The 19,026-nt window shown below is 43.0% G+C and overlaps 1 protein-coding gene across 1 annotated transcript in view; it reads right to left on the bottom strand.

Moving 5' to 3' along the window:
- Sym (symplekin) overlaps positions 1-19,026 on the bottom strand; it is a 147,114-nt gene that overhangs the window by 58,226 nt on the left and 69,862 nt on the right. The window contains exons 10-11 of the mRNA XM_068351892.1: positions 15,798-15,874; positions 13,072-13,315 (exon numbers count right to left, since the gene is read on the bottom strand). Of these exons, the coding sequence (XP_068207993.1) occupies positions 13,072-13,315; positions 15,798-15,874 (321 nt within the window). The remainder of the gene's footprint in view (positions 1-13,071; positions 13,316-15,797; positions 15,875-19,026) is intronic.

Genomic DNA, 19,026 nt, shown 5'->3' on the forward strand with positions numbered 1-19,026 from the left:
TGTAGGTATCACAAGTACTCAGAAAAATGATATTTTAATTATAAAATAAATTTTTGAATATACTTACCCGGTGAATATATAATAGCTGCAACTCTGCGGCTCGACAGAAAACACACTCAAAAAACTCGCGAGCGATCGCTATGAAGGTTGCGGGTGTGCCCACCAGCGTCAACTGTCGGCCAGATACCACTCTTGTATGTAAACAAAACCTTCAATTCTTCTCGTCCCGCTGCGTCTCTATTGGGGAGGAAGGGAGGGTCGTTTAATTTATATATTCACCGGGTAAGTATATTCAAAAATTTATTTTATAATTAAAATATCATTTTTAAATATTTAACTTAGCCGGTGAATATATAATAGCTGATTCACACCCAAGGAGGTGGGTAGAGACCAGAGTTAATTATGTTTACAGCGTATAAGCTAAGAGTTTTTTCATTTTGACAGTTATCAATATAACAAAACCAAAATATATAGGTACCTGGTAAGGAAGTTGACTTAGACGATTACTCTGCCTTGTAAGTCTGTCTTCCTCACGGAGCCCAGCGATCCTCTTAGGATGCTGAAAGACTCCCAGGAGCTGAAGTATCAAGGGTTGCAACCCATACAACAGGACCTCATCAAACCCCTAATCTGGGCACTCTCAAGAAATGACTTTGACCACCCGCCAAATCAACCAGGATGCGAAAGGCTTCTTAGCCTTCCGAACAACCCATAAAACAATATTAAAAACATTTCAAGAGACAGATTAAAAGGATATTGGAATTAGGGAAGTGTAGTGGTAGAACCCTCACCCACTACTGCACTCGCTGCAACGAATGGACCCAGTGTGTAGCAGTCCTCGTAAAGAGTCTGGACATCTTTTAAGTAAAAATGACGCGAACACTGACTTGCTTCTCCAAAAAGTCGCGTCCATAATACTTTGCAGAGATTTATTTTGCTTGAAGGCCACGGAGGTTGCTATATCTCTAACTTCGTGCGTCTTAACCTTAAGCAAACATCGGTCTTTCTCATTCAAGTGAGAATGAGCTTCTCGTATTAAAAAAATCTGATAAAATATGACAAAGCATTCTTTGACATAGGCAATGAAGGTTTCTTAACTGAGCACCATAATGCCTCAGATTTCCCTCGTAATGACTTAGTACGAGCTAAATCGAACTTAAGAGCTCTAACAGGGCATAATACTCTTTCCAGTTCGTTGCCTACGATCTCTGATAAGCAAGGAATATCAAAAGATTTAGGCCAAGGACGAGAAGGCAGTTCATTTTTGGCCAGGAAACCAAGTTGAAGTGAACAAGTGGCTTTTTTCTGTAGAAAAGCCGATGTTCTTACTGAAGGCATGAAGTTCATTGACCCTTTTAGCCGAAGCCAAGCACACTAGGAAAAGTGTCTTGAGGGTGAGATCCTTCAGGGAGGCTGAATGTAATGTCTCAAACCTGTCTGACATGAGGAACCTTAGGACCACGTCTAAGTTCCATCCAGGAGTTGCCAAACGACGTTCCTTAGAGGTCTCGAAAGACTTAAGGAGATCTTGGAGATCTTTATTGTTGGAAAGATCTAAGCCTCTATGTCGAAAGACCGAAGCCAACATGCTCCTGTAGCCCTTAATCGTGGGAGCTGAAAGGGAGTGAACCTTTCTCAGATGTAAAAGAAAATCTGCGATTTGGGCTACAGAGGTACTGGACGAGGACACAGATGCTGACTTGCACCAGTCTCGAAAGACTTCCCACTTCGACTGGTATACTCTAATGGTAGAAGCTCTCCTAGCTCTTGCAATCGCACTGGCTGCCTCCTTCGAAAAGCCTCTAGCTCTTGAGAGTCTTTCGATAGTCTGAAGGAAGTCAGACGAAGAGCGGGGAGGCTTTGATGGACATTCTTTACGTGGGGCTGACGTAACAGATCTACCGTTAGAGGAAGACTTCTTGGAAAGTCTACCAGCCATTGAAGTACCTCGGTGCACCACTCTCTCGCGGGCCAGAGGGTAGCAACCAACGTCAACCTTGTCCCTTCGTGAGAGGCGAACTTCTGCAGTACCTTGTTGACTATCTTGAATGGTGGGAATGCATTTAAGTCCAGAAAAGACCAATCCAGTAGAAACGCGTCTATGTAGATTGCTTCTGTATCTAGGACTGGAGAGCAATAGATTGGTAACCTTTTGGTCAACGAGGAGGCAAAGAGGTCTATGGTGGGTTGACCCCAAGTAGCCCAAAGACTCTTGCCCACGTCATTGTGGAGGGTCCATTCCGTGGGTATCACCTGACCCCTCCGACTGAGACAGTCTGTCAAGACGTTCAAGTCCCCCTGGATGAATCTCGTCTCGTCAACAGGGAGATGCCTCGAATTCTTGACCATAAGAGAAGGTCCCTTGCGATCTCGAGCAGCGTGAAGGAGTGTGTGCCTCCTTGCTTGGAGATGTACGCCAAAGTTGTGGTGTTGTCTGAGTTGCCTCTACCACTAAGTTTCGAAGATGCCTTCTAATATCATCAAGGCCAAGTGGACTGCTAATAGCTCCTTGCCGTTGATGTGCATGCTCTTCTGACTTGAGGTCCACAGACCCGAGCATTCCCGACCGTCCAGGGTCGCACCCCAACCCAAATCCGACGCGTCTGAGGACAACACGTGGTTTGGGTTCTTGACTGCTAGGGATAGTCCCTCTCTCAGACTGATATTGCTGTCCCACCATTTCAGGCATGCCTTTACTGGTTCGGAGACTGGGAATGATACCGTCTCTAATGTCTTGTCCTAGTTCCAGTGAAAGGCTAGATGGAACCGGAGAGGCAGAAGGTGTAGTCTCCCTAGTGAGACAAACTGCTCCAGGGATGAGAGAGTCCCTACGAGACTGTTCCAACTCCTGACTGAATAAACGTTTCGTTTCAGCATTAGTTGGACTTCGAGCAGGGCTTGACTGCGAATCTCCATCCCCAAATATAGAATAATCTGGGATGGGATCAGTTGGGACTTTTAGGTTGACCAAAAGTCCCAACTCCCTGGCCAGACTCAACGTCCAATGTAGATCCTGCAGACAGTGAAGACTGGACGATGCTCTGAGAAGCCAGTCGTCCAAGTACAGGGAGGCTCGGATCCCCGATAGATGGAGGGATTTTGCCACATTCCTCATGAGCCTCGTAAACACGAGAGGCGCAGGACTGAGGCCAAAGCACAGGGCTCGAAACTGGTACCCCACATTCCTGTAAACAAACCTCAGAAACGGTAGGGAATCCGGGTGTATAGGAATGTGGAAGTATGCCTCCTGAAGGTCGAGAGAGACCATCCAGTCGCCTTCCATAAATGCTGTCAAGACAGCCTGGTAGACTTCATCGTGAAGTTTGTCTTGACAATGAACACATTGAGCGCACTTGCCTCTTACGTATTTCCTGCAGTGAACATGGCTGCCAAATCATGGAGCCATCCCTGAGGGACTTGTTCCTGCAGAAAACGTGGCTGTTAGATCATTGGAGCCATCCCTGAAAGCCTTGTTTATGCATGACATAATTGTACAGCAAAACTTCAAAGGCTCGAAAAAAGCTGTGAAGTCGACCTGTAAAATCTTGGAGCGTCTCATGGCCAGACGCCAGGGAGAGTCTATGAGGTTTGAGAAGTCTATCTGGGCAGAGGCATGAACTCCCAAGCCGAGAACTTCTCTCGTGTCATATCAGACTCTCGCTCTATAAGCCAGTTTAAAAGAAGGGAAAGCAAAGGCTGTCTCCCCCAAACTCCTCCTGGTGATAAACCAGTCGCCTAGCAAACGTAAAGCTCTCTTAGAAGAGCGAGAGAGCACTAGCTTATAAAACAACGGCTTCGAAGTAGCTAGGCCTAGTGTAAGCTCTGACGTTTAGGCGAACGAGCAGCAGCAGTTACAAAAAGATCCGGACAAAGATCCTTAAAAATCAGCATGATTTATTTAAAGTCCATAGAGGGCTAAGCAGCTTTAGGCTCCTCTCCGTCTGACAGAGTCCTCAAGGGAATATCAGTAGGAGGGGGAACAGCAACTTCCTCATCTGAAGGAACCTTGTCCGATAATAGCCGAGTCTCAAGCAAGGGAGAGACCTACCGTGGTGGCAATGCTTTACAAGCAGAGTCCACACGCACTGGTGCATTAGTAGCGGACCAGGACGCAACGTCATGTAACTGCTTGACAGTCTGTGAACTGTCAACAACAACAGGTGCGTGAGACCAGGACGCAACGTCATGTAACTGCTTGACAGTCTGTGAACTGTCAACAACAACAGGTGCGTGAGGACGCACAGCGTCCACTCGAGACTGCTTTGACCGCCTAGACTGAGAAGTCAAAACAACTCTAGAATGCGGAGGTTGACGCTCAGCATCAAAACAAGTCAACTCCGATTGTTAGCGAACGTCCTGAACGTCAACAGGAGCATCAGCAAGTGGCCTAACGTCCAAATGTGGCTGAAAATCCACACGAGACCGCATCGAGTGTGGTTCTAAACAACCTGACTGACGTGACTTGGCTACGCCAACGTCAACAGGACGCACAAAGGAACGTTAGGGTGGCTGAAGGCCAGGATCTCGATGAGATAAACGGCTAGGCTCAACGGACTTATCGGCAGAATAGTCTTCCATAAGGGAGGCAAGCTTATTCTGCATGTCTTGCCGTACAACCCATTTAGGATCAACGGGAATGGTTGCGGTAAGAGACGAGGGTAACGTCTGTGACCGCAAAACCTTGCCTACAAAAAGACTCTCGGAGTCTGTGTTACGCTTTTGTTAGGCGGCGAGCAGTCTTCCGATGACTGCATAGGGTCAGAGCTGTCCTAATGGTTAAAACCAGGACGCTGGACCTGTCCTGAAAGGACTGACTTTCGCTTAAAGGGCCTCGAAACCTTGTTCCACGGTTTCTTATGCGAAAAGCCTTCGGATGACGAGGAGAAAATCGTCTCTCTCGCCTTATGGTAGGGGTGATCTTGGTAAGATACACCCGATACCATAGAGGGAACGTCTGTTCGCTGATCAAGGCCTCTCGAACCCATAAGTCGTACGACATTACTTCTCCCCTGGGCTTGGGAGCTTGCAAGAGGTCCCGGACTAGGCGAACGACAGGCACGAACAGACGAACCCTCGGTCGCAACACTGATAACACTTTGCGCAATATCACTTTATCACTACGATTTTCTGTTTTGCACTTATTTCACTGAAATCGAATTTTTTAACAATTCACATTAGGTATGAATAAAACTGATTTCTACCTGAAGCACGCAATTCTACCCTCATCAAAAGGTTGTAATTGCGAAATCAGTCGTATAATGTAAGCACATTAATACCAGCAAAAAACAGTAAACATATTTTAAGATAAAAAAATCAGTGGCTGGAGAAGAGACTAAACACTAGTTCATTCAAAACTACGTTTTCAATCTCTCACCGTACATTGCCTTGGGACGAGAATAAAAAACTAAAAACGTTTTATCCTTTCTCCCCGTACAGAGACTAGGGACGAGAGTAACTCGAGAACAACATTACCCGCTTGGGACGAGATAAAGATCGGAACGTTTTCTCTCCTCTCTCTCCCTCCGTCTCTATTTCTCTCTCTCTCTCTCTCTTTATTTCGCACCGAAGAGAAGAGCCCACTTACGTTTCGTCAAAAAAACAGGTTATTTGACCAAAGGAAAAAACTGAAAGGTTTTTCAATTAAAAAGTTCCTTTAAAATAGAATTTAAAACATTTAAGCTTTGAAAGAAGAATGAACAAAACGTCAGAATCGATTTACTCTTTCTGCAAAGTGAAACCGTGATACTCTCTCTCTCTATCGTAATGATAGAGCGCAAACTGCGTAGCATAAATAAACTAAACGTTAGTTCATCTTTGAAACAGTACGAAGACTATTCAAAGAAAATCTTTCATAAAATATCTATTAAAAAATATTCATTTAATAAGTTTTAAATCATTAGCTCTTTAAAAGCTATTTACGATTGAAAGGGATCAAAGTTGTTTAACTTCGGTTTCCAAGTTAGGACCGCCTACTCTCAGGAAAGGTCGCATATAAACAAATCATTAAAATGATATTTTGATTATAAAATAAATTTTTGAATATACTTACCCGGTGAATATATAGCTGCAACTCTGTTGCTCGACAGACAACTCTACGGAAAAACTCGCCAGCGATCGCTACACAGGTTGCGGGTGTGCCCAACAGCGCCATCTGTCGACCAGATACCCAGCTCTCAATGTAAACAAAGACTCAATTTTCTCCTCGTCCCACTGCGTCTCTATTGGGGAGGAAGGGAGGGTCCTTTAATTTATATTCACCGGGTAAGTATATTCAAAAATTTATTTTATAATCAAAATATCATTTTTAAATATTTAACTTAGCCGGTGAATATATAGCTGATTCACACCCAGGATGGTGGGTAGAGACCAGTAATATATGTTTACACTTTTATGAGCTAAGAGTTTTTTATTTCATTTTAGAAGTTATCAAAATAACAAAAACAAAATAAATAGGTACCTGGTAAGGAAGTCGACTTGAACAATTACTCTGCCTTTTAAGTACGTCTTCCTTACGGAGCCTCGCGATCCTCTTAGGATGCTGATCGACCCCTAGGAGCTGAAGTATCAAGGGTTGCAACCCATACAACAGGACCTCATCAAACCCCTAATCTAGGCGCTCTCAAGAAATGACTTTGACCACCCGCCAAATCAACCAGGATGCGAAAGGCTTCTTAGCCTTCCGGACAACACAAAAAACAACAATAAAAACATTTCAAGAGAAAGATTAAAAAGGGTATGGAATTAGGGAATTGTAGTGGTTGAGCCCTCACCCACTACTGCACTCGCTGCTACGAATGGTCCCAGTGTGTAGCAGTCCTCGTAAAGAGACTGGACATCCTTTAGATAAAAAGACGCAAACACTGACTTGCTTCTCCAATAGGTTGCGTCCATTATACTTCGCAGAGATCTATTTTGCTTAAAGGCCACGGAAGTTGCGACAGCTCTAACTTCGTGTGTCCTCACCTTAAGCAATGCTTGGTCTTCCTCACTCAGATGTGAATGAGCTTCTCGTATTAACAGTCTGATAAAGTAGGATAAAGCATTCTTTGACATAGGCAAAGATGGTTTCTTAACTGAACACCATAAAGCTTCAGATTGGCCTCGTAAAGGTTTAGTGCGCTTTAAATAGAACTTAAGAGCTCTCACAGGGCATAAGACTCTTTCTAGTTCATTGCCTACAATCTTCGATAAGCTGGGAATATCGAACGATTTAGGCCAAGGTCGAGAAGGCAGCTCATTTTTGGCTAGAAAACCAAGTTGTAGCGAACATGTGGCTTTTTCTGACGAAAATCCGATGTTCTTGCTGAAGGCATGAATCTCACTGACTCTTTTAGCTGAGGCTAAGCATACCAGGAAAAGTGTCTTTAAAGTGAGATCTTTCAGGGAGGCTGATTGTAGCGGCTCAAACCTGTCTGACATGAGGAATCTTAGTACCACGTCTAAATTCCAACCAGGTGTAACCAAACGGCGCTCCTTAGTGGTCTCAAAAGACTTAAGGAGGTCCTGAAGATCTTTATTGTTGGAAAGATCTAAGCCTCTATGCCGGAAGACCGATGCCAACATGCTTCTGTAGCCCTTGATAGTGGGAGCTGAAAGGGATCGTCCTTTTCTCAGGTATAAGAGAAAGTCAGCTATTTGAGCTACAGAGGTACTGGTCGAGGATACAGAGACTGACTTGCACCAGTCTCGGAAGACTTCCCACTTCGATTGGTAGACTCTAAGGGTGGATGCTCTCCTTGCTCTAGCAATCGCACTGGCTGCCTCCTTCGAAAAGCCTCTAGCTCTCGAGAGTCTTTCGATAGTCTGAAGGCAGTCAGACGAAGAGCGAGGAGGCTTTGGTGTACCTTCTTTACGTGTGGCTGACGTAGAAGGTCCACCCTTAGAGGAAGACTTCTGGGAACGTCTACTAACCATCGAAGTACCTCGGTGAACCATTCTCTCGCGGGCCAGAGGGGAGCAACTAGCGTCAACCTTGTCCCTTCGTGAGAGGCGAACTTCTGCAGTACCTTGTTGACAATCTTGAACGGTGGGAATGCGTAGAGATCTAGATGTGACCAATCTAGGAGAAAGGCATCTACATGTATTGCTGCTGGGTCCGGGACTGGTGAGCAATAGATTGGGAGCCTCTTGGTCAGCGAGGTCGCAAAGAGATCTATGGTTGGTTGGCCCCAAGTGGCCCAAAGTCTCTTGCATACATCCTTGTGGAGGGTCCATTCTGTTGGAATTACTTGCCCTCTCCGACTGAGACAATCTGCCATGACATTCAAGTTGCCTTGGATGAACCTCGTTACTAGTGATATGTCTTGACCTTTTGACCAGATGAGCAGGTCCCTTGCGATCTCGTACAACGTCAGTGAGTGGGTCCCTCCTTGCTTGGAGATGTACGCCAAGGCAGTGGTGTTGTCCGAGTTCACTTCCACCACTTTGCCTCGAAGGAGAGACCTGAAGCTTTTCAAGGCCAGATGTACTGCCAGCAGCTCCTTGCAGTTGATATGCATTATCCTCCGACTCGAGTTCCACAGTCCTGAACATTCCCGACCGTCTAATGTCGCGCCCCAGCCCACGTCCGATGCGTCCGAGAAGAGAACGTGGTTGGGAGTCTGAACAGCCAGGGGAAGACCCTCTCTTAGGTTGATACTGTCCTTCCACCAAGTCAGACAAGACTTCATCTTTTCGGAAATGGGGATCGAGACCGCTTCTAGCATCTTGTCCTTTTTCCAGTGAAAAGCTAGATGGCATTGAAGCGGACGGAGGTGTAGTCTTCCTAATGACACAAATTGTTCCAGGGATGATAGCGTCCCTACCAGACTCATCCACAGCCTGACTGAGCAGCGTTCCTTCTTCAGCATGTTCTGGATGCATAACAGGGCTTGACTTATTCTGGGGGCCGACGGAAAAGCCCGAAAAGCTAGACTGTGAATCTCCATCCCTAAATACACAATAGTTTGGGATGGGACCAGTTGCAACTTTTCTATATTGACAAGGAGACCCAATTCCTTGGTCAGATCTAGAGTCCACTTTAGATCCTTCAGACAGCGACGACTGGAAGAGGCTCTGAGAAGCCAGTCGTCCAAATAAAGGGAGGCTCGGATGTCCGATAAATGGAGGAATTTGGCTACATTCCTCATCAGCCTCGTAAATACGAGAGGAGCTGTGCTTAGGCCAAAGCACAGGGCCCGAAACTGGTAGACCACCTTTTCGAAAACGAATCTCAGAAAAGGTTGGGAGTCTGGGTGGATGGGGACGTGGAAGTAGGCGTCCCTTAGGTCTAAAGAGACCATCCAGTCTTCCCTTCTGACCGCTGCTAAGACTGACTTTGTGGTCTCCATGGAGAACGTCGTCTTTGTGACAAAGACATTCAGCGCACTGACGTCTAGCACCGGCCTCCACCCTCCTGTCTTCTTTGAAACCAAGAAGAGGCGGTTGTAGAATCCCGGAGATTGAAGGTCCGAGACTTTGACCACCGCTCCCTTCTCTAGCAAAAGAGACACTTCCCGTTTCAAGGCTCGTCTCTTTTCTTCCTCTCTGTACCTGGGAGAGAGATCGATGGGAGACGTTGCTAGAGGGGGTTTCCGTACAAAAGGGATCTTGTACCCCTCTCTGAGCAACTTCACAGATTGTGCATCTGCGCCTCTCTTCTCCCAGGCCTGCCAGAAGTTCTTGAGTCTGGCTCCCACTGCTGTCTGAAGTTGCGGGCAGTCAGACTCTGCCCTTAAAGGACTTGGATCCTTTCTTCTTCCCTCGCTTCCCTTCGGCACGAGCACCTCCTCTGCTGGAGGCTCTGCCACGAAAGGGCGGAATAAAGCGAGACGCTGGAGTGTCCATCCTTGGTCTAGCTGACAAGGTAGGCAAAGGGGGAGCTTTGCGAGCTGAGGACGCAACAAGATCGTGAGTGTCCTTCTGCACTAACGAAGCGGCTATTTCCTTAATCAGGACTTCTGGAAAAAGGCACTTGGAAAGAGGAGCAAAGAGAAGCTCAGATCTCTGGCACGGTGTAACTCCAGCAGAAAGGAATGAGCAGAGATTTTCTCGCTTTTTAAGGACTCTGGACACAAAAGATGCAGCAAGCTCATTAGACCCATCACGGACGGCCTTGTCCATGCAGGACATAATGAGCAAGGAAGTCTCTTTATCTGTCGAAGAGATCTTCCTGCTTAGGGCTCCTAGACACCAGTCTAAGAAGTTAAAAACTTCGAAGGCCCTAAAGATTCCTTTCAAAAGGTGGTCCAGGTCCGATGATGACCAACAAATCTTAGAGCGTCTCATGGCAAGGCGGCGGGGAGAGTCTACAAGACTTGAGAAGTCGCCCTGGGCAGAGGCAGGAACTCCCAAGCCGAGAACTTCTCCCGTGGCATACCAGACGCTCGATCTAGAAGAGAGTCTAGCAGGGGGAAAAGCAAATGCTGTCTTCCCTAAACTCTTCTTGGACTGCAACCATTCTCCTATCACCCGCAAAGCTCTCTTGGACGAGCGTGCGAGGACGAGTCTAGTAAAGGCAGGAGTGGTAGACGGTATGCCTAAAACAAACTCTGAAGGCGGAGAACGAGGAGCCACAGAAACAAACTGGTCAGGAAACAGCTCTTTGAAAATGGCCAAAACTTTTCTAAAGTCCAAAGAGGGTTGAGTAGACTTAGGCTCGTCCAATACTGATTGTGGTTCATCTATATGTGCAGCAACATCATCATCAGAAAGTTCCTCATCCGACAACTGATGAGGAAACGGCAACGGAGTGGGTAACGGCTGGTTCGCTGAGTCCGGTCGCACTGGTGCATGCGTGACTGAGCCGGACGCAACGTCATGGACTTGCTGCCTAGTCTGTGAGCTGGCAACAACCATGGTAGCGAGGGGACGCACAGCGTCTACCCCAGACTGTCTAGACTGATAGGGTTGCGCAGTGGAAACCACACTGGGTTGCGGAGGTTGACGCACCGCGTCAAAACAAGGCAACTCTGACGGTTGTTGAACATCCAGAACGTCAAAGGCAACCTCCGTGCGTCGCTTAACGTCAACATGCGGCTGACAGATCACACTGGAACGCATGGGTGGAGGAACTCTCTCAACTGGTGTGCGTGAGAAGGTTACCTCAGCGTCCACAGGACGCACAACCGATCGCTTGGAGGGTTGTAGGCTAGGTACTGCACTAGCTGGTACGGCAGCAACCTTCTCCGCATGAAAGTCCTGCATCAGAGACGTAAGTTTAGACTGCATGTCTTGCAGTAGAGACCACTTAGGGTCTACGGGAGCAGGTGCAGGTGCGGCGACAGACGGTGTTAGTGTCTGAAGCGGTACCGCTTTGCCTCTCTTAGATGGTGAGCAGTCATCGGATGACGGCAACGAGTCCGAACTGACCCAGTGGCTACAACCGGGCCGTTGGACTTGTGCTGAAGGGACCGATTTACGTTTTAACGGTCGCGAGACCTTGGTCCAAAATTTCTTGCGAGAAACACCTTCAGAAGACGAGGTATAAATGGGCTCTCTCGTCTTAGGTAGGTAGGAGCGATCTTGGGGAGATACGCCCGATACCACGGAGGGAACGTCTGTTCGCTGATTAAAGCCTCTCAAACCCATACGTCGTACGACATTGCTTCTCCCCTTGACTTGGGAGCTTGCAAGAGGTCCCGGACTAGGAGGACGACAGGCACGAACAGACGAACCCTCAAGCGCAACACTGTCCACAACACTATCACTTGGCACTTTAGCACTTCCCACTGCACTTTGGCACTTAAGCTCCTTAACATCCGCCATGAGCTGATTACGGTCACTAGCAAGGGACTCAACTCTCTCACCCAGAGCCTGGATGGCACGCATCATGTCAGCCATCGATGGTTCCTGAGTGCCAGGAGGGGGGTTAGGAGCAACCACTACAGGGGAAGGAATAGGTTGTGGGGCATGAGGAGAGGATACATCAATAGAACGAGAAGAACTTCTCCTAACTCTATCTCTCTCTAGCCTACGTGTGTACTTTTGAAATTCGATAAAATCGAATTCCGAAAGGCCAACGCACTCCTCACACCGATCTTCCAATTGACAGGTTTTATCCCGACAATTGGAACAAACAGTGTGAGGGTCGATAGAAGCCTTCGGAAGACGCCTAGAACAGTCCCTAGCATTGCATTTCCTAAAATTGGGAACTTGTGAAGGGTCAGCCATTTTGAATTGGTCAAGGGAAATTCCAAAAAACGATCAAAAAGTCATCAACAAAGAATCCGATATAAAAAAGAGTTCAAGGATTTGTGAGAAGAAAAACCCTGCACAGCGAAAGCTCAAAACTAGAATATAGTACTTCACCAATTAGATGTGAAAAACTCCAGTTTAGCAACAGCGAGTAAAGTACGTCTTGTCGACACGTCGACAGAGAGAAAATTGAGTCTTTGTTTACATTGAGAGCTGGGTATCTGGTCGACAGATGGCGCTGTTGGGCACACCCGCAACCTGTGTAGCGATCGCTGGCGAGTTTTTCCGTAGAGTTGTCTGTCGAGCAACAGAGTTGCAGCTATATATTCACCGGCTAAGTTAAATATTTAAAAATTTATTTTGATGTTTATTATAAATGGAAAGCTAATCGAAGAGGCCTAATAAAGGCGGTTGAGATATAAAATATATAGAGGAAAATCTATAATTAATTTATAACGTGATAAGATAATTGCTAAAAGCCTAAACACACTTCCGTACTGAGGGAAGGGTCGGCCATTTAAAAGTCAAGGAAAGTCCAAAAAACAATCCAAAGTCATCAAAAATTAAATCTATCCAAAAACGAGTTCAAGATTTAAGTTGAAGATAAAACACCTGTACTGCGAAAGCTCAAACCAAAATGAAGTACTTCACCAAATATGTTAAGAAAACTCCAGGTTCTACAGCGAGTATGAATACGTCTTGTCGTCAACGTCGACAGAGAAGAATTGAAGGTTTTGTTTACATACAAGAGTGGTATCTGGCCGACAGTTGGCGCTGGTGGGCACACCCGCAACCTTCATAGCGATCGATCGCGAGTTTTTTGAGTGTGTTTTCTGTCGAGCCGCAGAGTTGCAGCTATTATATATTCACCGGCTAAGTTAAATATTTAAAACTAACCTTCACATTCCAGAGGAGAAAGACATCCTGATAACACAGACACTATCCGCATGCGCACTTTTGGAGTACTTCCTAACAACAGCTTTTTGTCACAGCGAAGCAATCGGCGCAAAAGAAGCAACTGCATTTTGTTGTTGGCAGGTGATGGTAGTGGTTTTGTGACCTCGGCTAATTTCATTGTTCTGACTTTCTGTCTCATTGGCCTTCCTATAACTCCAGCAGGGGTCAGCACTGGTCCTGTTGGCTAAATCATTAAGAAAATGTTAATAACTTCTCCACAAATTTACAAAAACTTTTATCCAATAATTCTTTTCAAATAGCATACTGTACTATATAAGTAAAACTTCTTTAATGATTAACAAATTCTGATAATAGTATCATAATAATATAACTTATGCAAATATAAGAAAAAAAAAAAAGTGAAGATTACAGTAAAATAAATGACTGAAGTAACTAAAATAAAAACAAAATTTAACTTGTGTAAAAAAAATTTAAAAGAATTAATAAATACAAAATTCAACTTGTTTAAAAAAAAATATAAAAAAATTCAGAAGTAATTTTTATTTTTCCTAGCTACACAAAAGTCATTTAAAATGTGAAAATGTCTTCAGTGGAGCTGAAACGGTTGTTTAAATCAGTAACAAGGCAATTAACAACAGGTGGTATGAACAATCAAGTGTCCTAGGGGACTAAGAGGGAGGGGGGTTGAGGGGGGATTTTAACTTTAAAGGGCTCAAGTTTGTATAGCTAAGAAAAAAGGGGCCTTGACAAAGGAAAAACTTATTTATGGGGAAGTGCTGTCTGGTCTCCAATATCTTTAATGTGAAAGGCTAGAACAGGGAATCCAATACAGCATAAATACCAAAGAAATAATGTCTCCCCGGCTCTAGGGCCAGTGTATCAACGTTTGAAGCACAAACTCAAGTTTTTATATGAGAATCCTTCAAGTTCCTGCACTCTTAAACTCAACACAATATATCCAATACTGAAAACTATCTCCAATGAATAAACAGTAAGGGTGTTGTTTGGTGTACTTGCTCAGTGAGAGGTGTGTCAGGAATTCCTGTACCCAGCTGTACCTCCCTCTTATATGCATGTTCCCTTGAAATTTAGGGTAAAAAATATAACTCTATACAACAATAATGTTTTTACTGTTGTAATACTCTACATAGTATAAGCTTAAAACACATTAAAGTACATAAAAATAGTAAATAAAAACCTATATCTTGATAAAGAGACCTCCATATAATTCATTTTTATTATAGTTTAAAAAAAAAAGTAAATAATACCATCACCGTTAAATCTTAATAACTAGTTTTTCAAAAAAAACAATGGAGACTAATGAAGAGGATAAGAGGAAGAACAAACATAGATCTATCAAAATGCATATCCAGTTATTATCACTAATCTATAAGATGACTGGTTCCAATAAGAAAAGTGACAAAACACAAAAATACAGAAAGAAAAGACAATATATGATTAATAGAATGATAAGATAAAAATAACTATTATAATCATAAAAATAATAATGTGAGTCTATTCAACAAGAAAGCACCTGAACCAAATTTAAACTTCATACTACAACCAGACTACATGGCTAGAGAAAATTTATAGCACTGAACCTTATGGAAATAAAGGTACCTGTGTGACATTTAGAATAAACTACATATCTAGTACAGTACTACATTGTAGATATACAGTATAGTCTGCAAATATCTTAATAAAAATCATGTTCAGAATTATGAATCATTTTCTAAAGCAAGCGCAATGAGCTACCTGAATAATGATGCCAGAGATTAATACTGTACTAAATTCAGCAATAAGAAACCTAACAGAAATCAAGTTTTTATCCAATAATCTAAGATATGGGTCATCTAGTAATGCTCAAAACAATGAAAAATATTCAAAACATATGAGAAAAAATATTTCATTATATCGAAATGAGCCTCCAGCATTTTTTTCCAAGATGAATTTGCAGTCACGGTTGACATATAGAGCTTTAAAAGAATCGAATGTAGCTAAACCATCACTGTTAATGAAAAGATGTGAGAGAAAGGGGCCCACTATCTTAGACCAACTAATAATCATGCATTAAATTTTGTTAAGAGTTATTCCCCAATGTTTGCACTATGCACTAATCTTAGCAATTTTAGCTAAATCTTTGCTAAGAGAACAGTAACAATAACTACAAACAGATGGGATTAGTGCATATAAAGGGCACCATTGTCTGCATAGACAAGAAGCTTATCTTCTACCACCAACCCCCTATCATGTGTACATACCCCCAAGGAATACCATAGATTACCTTCCAGCACTCCTTAAAGTTTGCATTAACAACTATTCTTTAAAGTCTTTTAGTTAAAAATTCAATAATAATACAAAGAATGCTTACCTGCTCCATCTAAGTTTGAAAACAAGAGCCTCAAGATTAACACATGTCAAAACCAGCACTAGAGTAAAGGTCAATCATACAAATTTCATAAACATAGTTTAGTCATTATTGTACGATATTAGAAATGAATAGTAGCGGATCACAATGACTCACACTCTTGCAAAAGCAAATTCATTAAGCTATTTAACCTCAGTACAAGCTTTAATTTTATATGATGACACAGGAAGTCATGGAACCTCTTTGATGGAAAGATTCAATAAGAATATGACATTCACTGGAGATTTATTCAACTCCTTCATGTATGTAACAAGTAAAACATCAGTGGCCATCTTACCTGAACATGTGACTCATCTGTATATCCAGACACCAACCTCCTGATATTGCCCTCTTCATCACTGTCATGGCCAGTTTCTACCTGCAATGGACAAAAAAAATCATGAGTAACATCTAACACTTCATTATAAAGCAAGATATATGAAGATATTAGCATAACATGCATGAATATCTGACATTGCAATATTTCCATATACAATGACACCTCTTTTAATTTTTGTCTGACAGCTCACAAGCAAGGTTCATAATGATAAACCTTTATGATAGTGGCACTATAGTCCATTTCTTTTAGCGATGCATATTTGCACCGACTCGCGGCGGTGCCCTTTTAGCTCGGAAAAGTTTCCGGATCGCTGATTGGTTAGAATTATCTTGTCCAACCAATCAGCGATCCAGAAACTTTTCCGAGCTAAAAGGGCACCGCTGCGAGTCGGTGCAAATATGCATCGCTAAAAGAAATGGACTATAGCTAAGTGCATAAGATTACATAACACAAATTACTATATAATTATAAAAGGAGTTCAACAAGACCACTGAGATAATGTTCAAGAAGCTCATGCAGCTGATTGGATAGACCTGATTTACCTTAAGTGAAAAAAGGTATCCAGTCCAAATATTATGTTGAGGGTAAAGTACAAATTTTCAATACTGAATAATTAAATGACAATTATAAATAACAGAACTACTATATACAAAATATATATAAATCTACAACAAAAAATTAATGAAAATCTGATATAATACTAATAATAGCCAATAATCTTGATTTTCAAAATTCCAAACACTCAAAGAAATAAAATAAAAAACCACCAATTATGTCACTATAAATTTTCAAATTCAATTAAATTCATCACTCAGCTAAGTACTTGTTTCAGAAATGGTAGTCAAAGGAACTGGGTAATACATCTACTATCCTAACCCATTCTTCTATCTCAGATTTCAATTACATTGACCCAAGCCTGATTCCAATCTTAGCCTTGCAATCTCTTAATGCTCTATAACTTGTGAAATTTAATACAATTAAATATTTGCAGCAAAGCCCGTCACATTTTGAGAACCAGAAGCTTATCCATTAGTTCTATTGAAAGCAACCTTCAAAGCCCATAGAAGGAATACCTGGACCATAATTGCTTTTAATCCTATCTTTTTTAATGAGTTAAGATCTTTCAAAACTGAAAAGCAATATCTCTTGAAAACCTTTTGTTGCAGGTTGCACTTGGTTGCAGACCGTTAGTCCCAAATGGACACAAGTCCACTTATTAATACTGTAGTTCTTAGTCCTTGGACACCACAAAGCCTTCAAAATCAAACTCGCTGGTTAGAACAGATAAATCGACAACCATTTGTTCCAATCTAAATTCAGAGCATCTATTGTCACTGCTCGAGAGAGTACATTAAGATCTACATATAGTGGAAGTTTGTGATTCTCTTTTGTAGTGAACAAGGAGATCCAGGACTATCTCCAAATCCTCTTGAAAAGAACTATGGTCCAGGGTCCATTCCGCATGTGGGACTGTCTGCCTGGATAGGGCATCAACCACTATGTTGAGTGAGCCTGACAGATGGAATGGTGAGAGGAACACATTCCTCTCCTGAAGGAACTTCAAAATGCGGAGGGTCAATGCACTGAGAAGTCTCAAGCAGAATCCTCCCTTTCTACAGGCAACAGACTGCCACCTGGTTGTCTACAAAGATCTTTACATGTGAGTTCCTTCTTTGACCAATTCTCTTCAATGTCAGGAAGATCAAAGGTACTATAGTCAGTACTACCCTGATTCATCATCTCTGTAAACATCTCTGCAATTGTTTTCAGCAACAACCTAACTATCATTATTACCATTATTACTTGCTAAGCTAAAACCCTAGTTGGAAGAGCAGGATGCCCTAAGTATGAGGGCTCCAACAGGGAAAGTAGCCCAGTGAGAAAAGAAAATAAAGAAATGAATAATTATATAGGTTATAAAAAGTAATGAATAACAATATAAAATATCTTAAGATCAGTCACATTGAAATTGACATGTCATATATAAACAATGAAGAGAGAATAGTGTGCCTGAGTGTACCCTCAAGCAAGAGAACTCTGACCAAAAACAATAATGGTTTGATTCTGGAGTGTCCTTTTCCTGGAAGAGTTGCTTACCATAGCTAAAGAATCTCTTCTACCCGTACCAAGTGGAAAGTAGCCACTGAACAATTATAATCCAGTAGTTAACCACTTGAGTGAGGAAGAATTTTTGGTTATCTTAGTGTTGTCAAGTGTATGAGGAGAGGAAAATGTGTAAAGAATAGGCCACACTATTCAGTCTTTTTACAGTTCAGTAGTTAACCCCTTGAGTAAAGAGGAGTTTTTTGTTATCTTAAGTGTTGTCAGGTGTATGAGGAGAAAGGAGAATGTGTAAAGAATAGGCCAGACTATTCGGTGAATGTGTAGGCAAAGGATAAAGGAGCATAACCCAAGAGGGATTCAATGTACAGTACTCTCTGGCCAGTCAAAGGACCCAATTACTCTCTACCAGTAGTATTTCAACAGGTGGCTGGTGCCATGGCTAACCTCAGGTTCAATATACAGTACTCACCTAAATTATTCTTATATTCTTATCCTTCTTTCTGAGACATCACATCCCTCCCAAGGGTTACTGAGCCATAAAAACCTGTATTAATCAAATGACAGCAACTCTGATGAGTCTTTGAGTTGGCAGAGCACTCCTTCTTGTGGTCTGTCACAACCCTTGGAAAATGAGGTAAAGGGACTGGTCATTCACGCAACAGAGCCTTTGGCATTTTAGTTTTCCTCTCAAAGAGAACTTTAAGAGACGTATTCTCTAAATGCCTCGTCTTTTTAACAGAAACTATTCTTAGAGGATGTGTTTGCTCTTGTGATGGAAGTCATACATAACTGAACGCTCCTGAGGATCTAGTTCTCACAGCTGAGGGTCCCACAACTGTGGTTGAGGGATGCAGTCTTGTGGCTGGGGATTCCGCACCTCTTAAAAGTTTTAAAGATCGTTCATGAATGGTAGAGGCAAGGGACAGTGACAATACCCTAGAGACTGACCATATATTCATATCATGCACCCAAACTAGGACCAAGAAAGCCCAGGAACTCGAGGCTGATGACTCTGAAGGTAGATTTATAGGCTCTCCCAAACCCCGCCTCCTTGGCTCACAAGGAGGATGAGGTTATAGACACTACAAGAAACTATAGAGTTTGAGTAGAAACTGCTTCCCTC

This window comes from Palaemon carinicauda, chromosome 2 (genome assembly GCF_036898095.1).
Source record: "Palaemon carinicauda isolate YSFRI2023 chromosome 2, ASM3689809v2, whole genome shotgun sequence".
Taxonomy (NCBI): domain Eukaryota; kingdom Metazoa; phylum Arthropoda; class Malacostraca; order Decapoda; family Palaemonidae; genus Palaemon; species Palaemon carinicauda.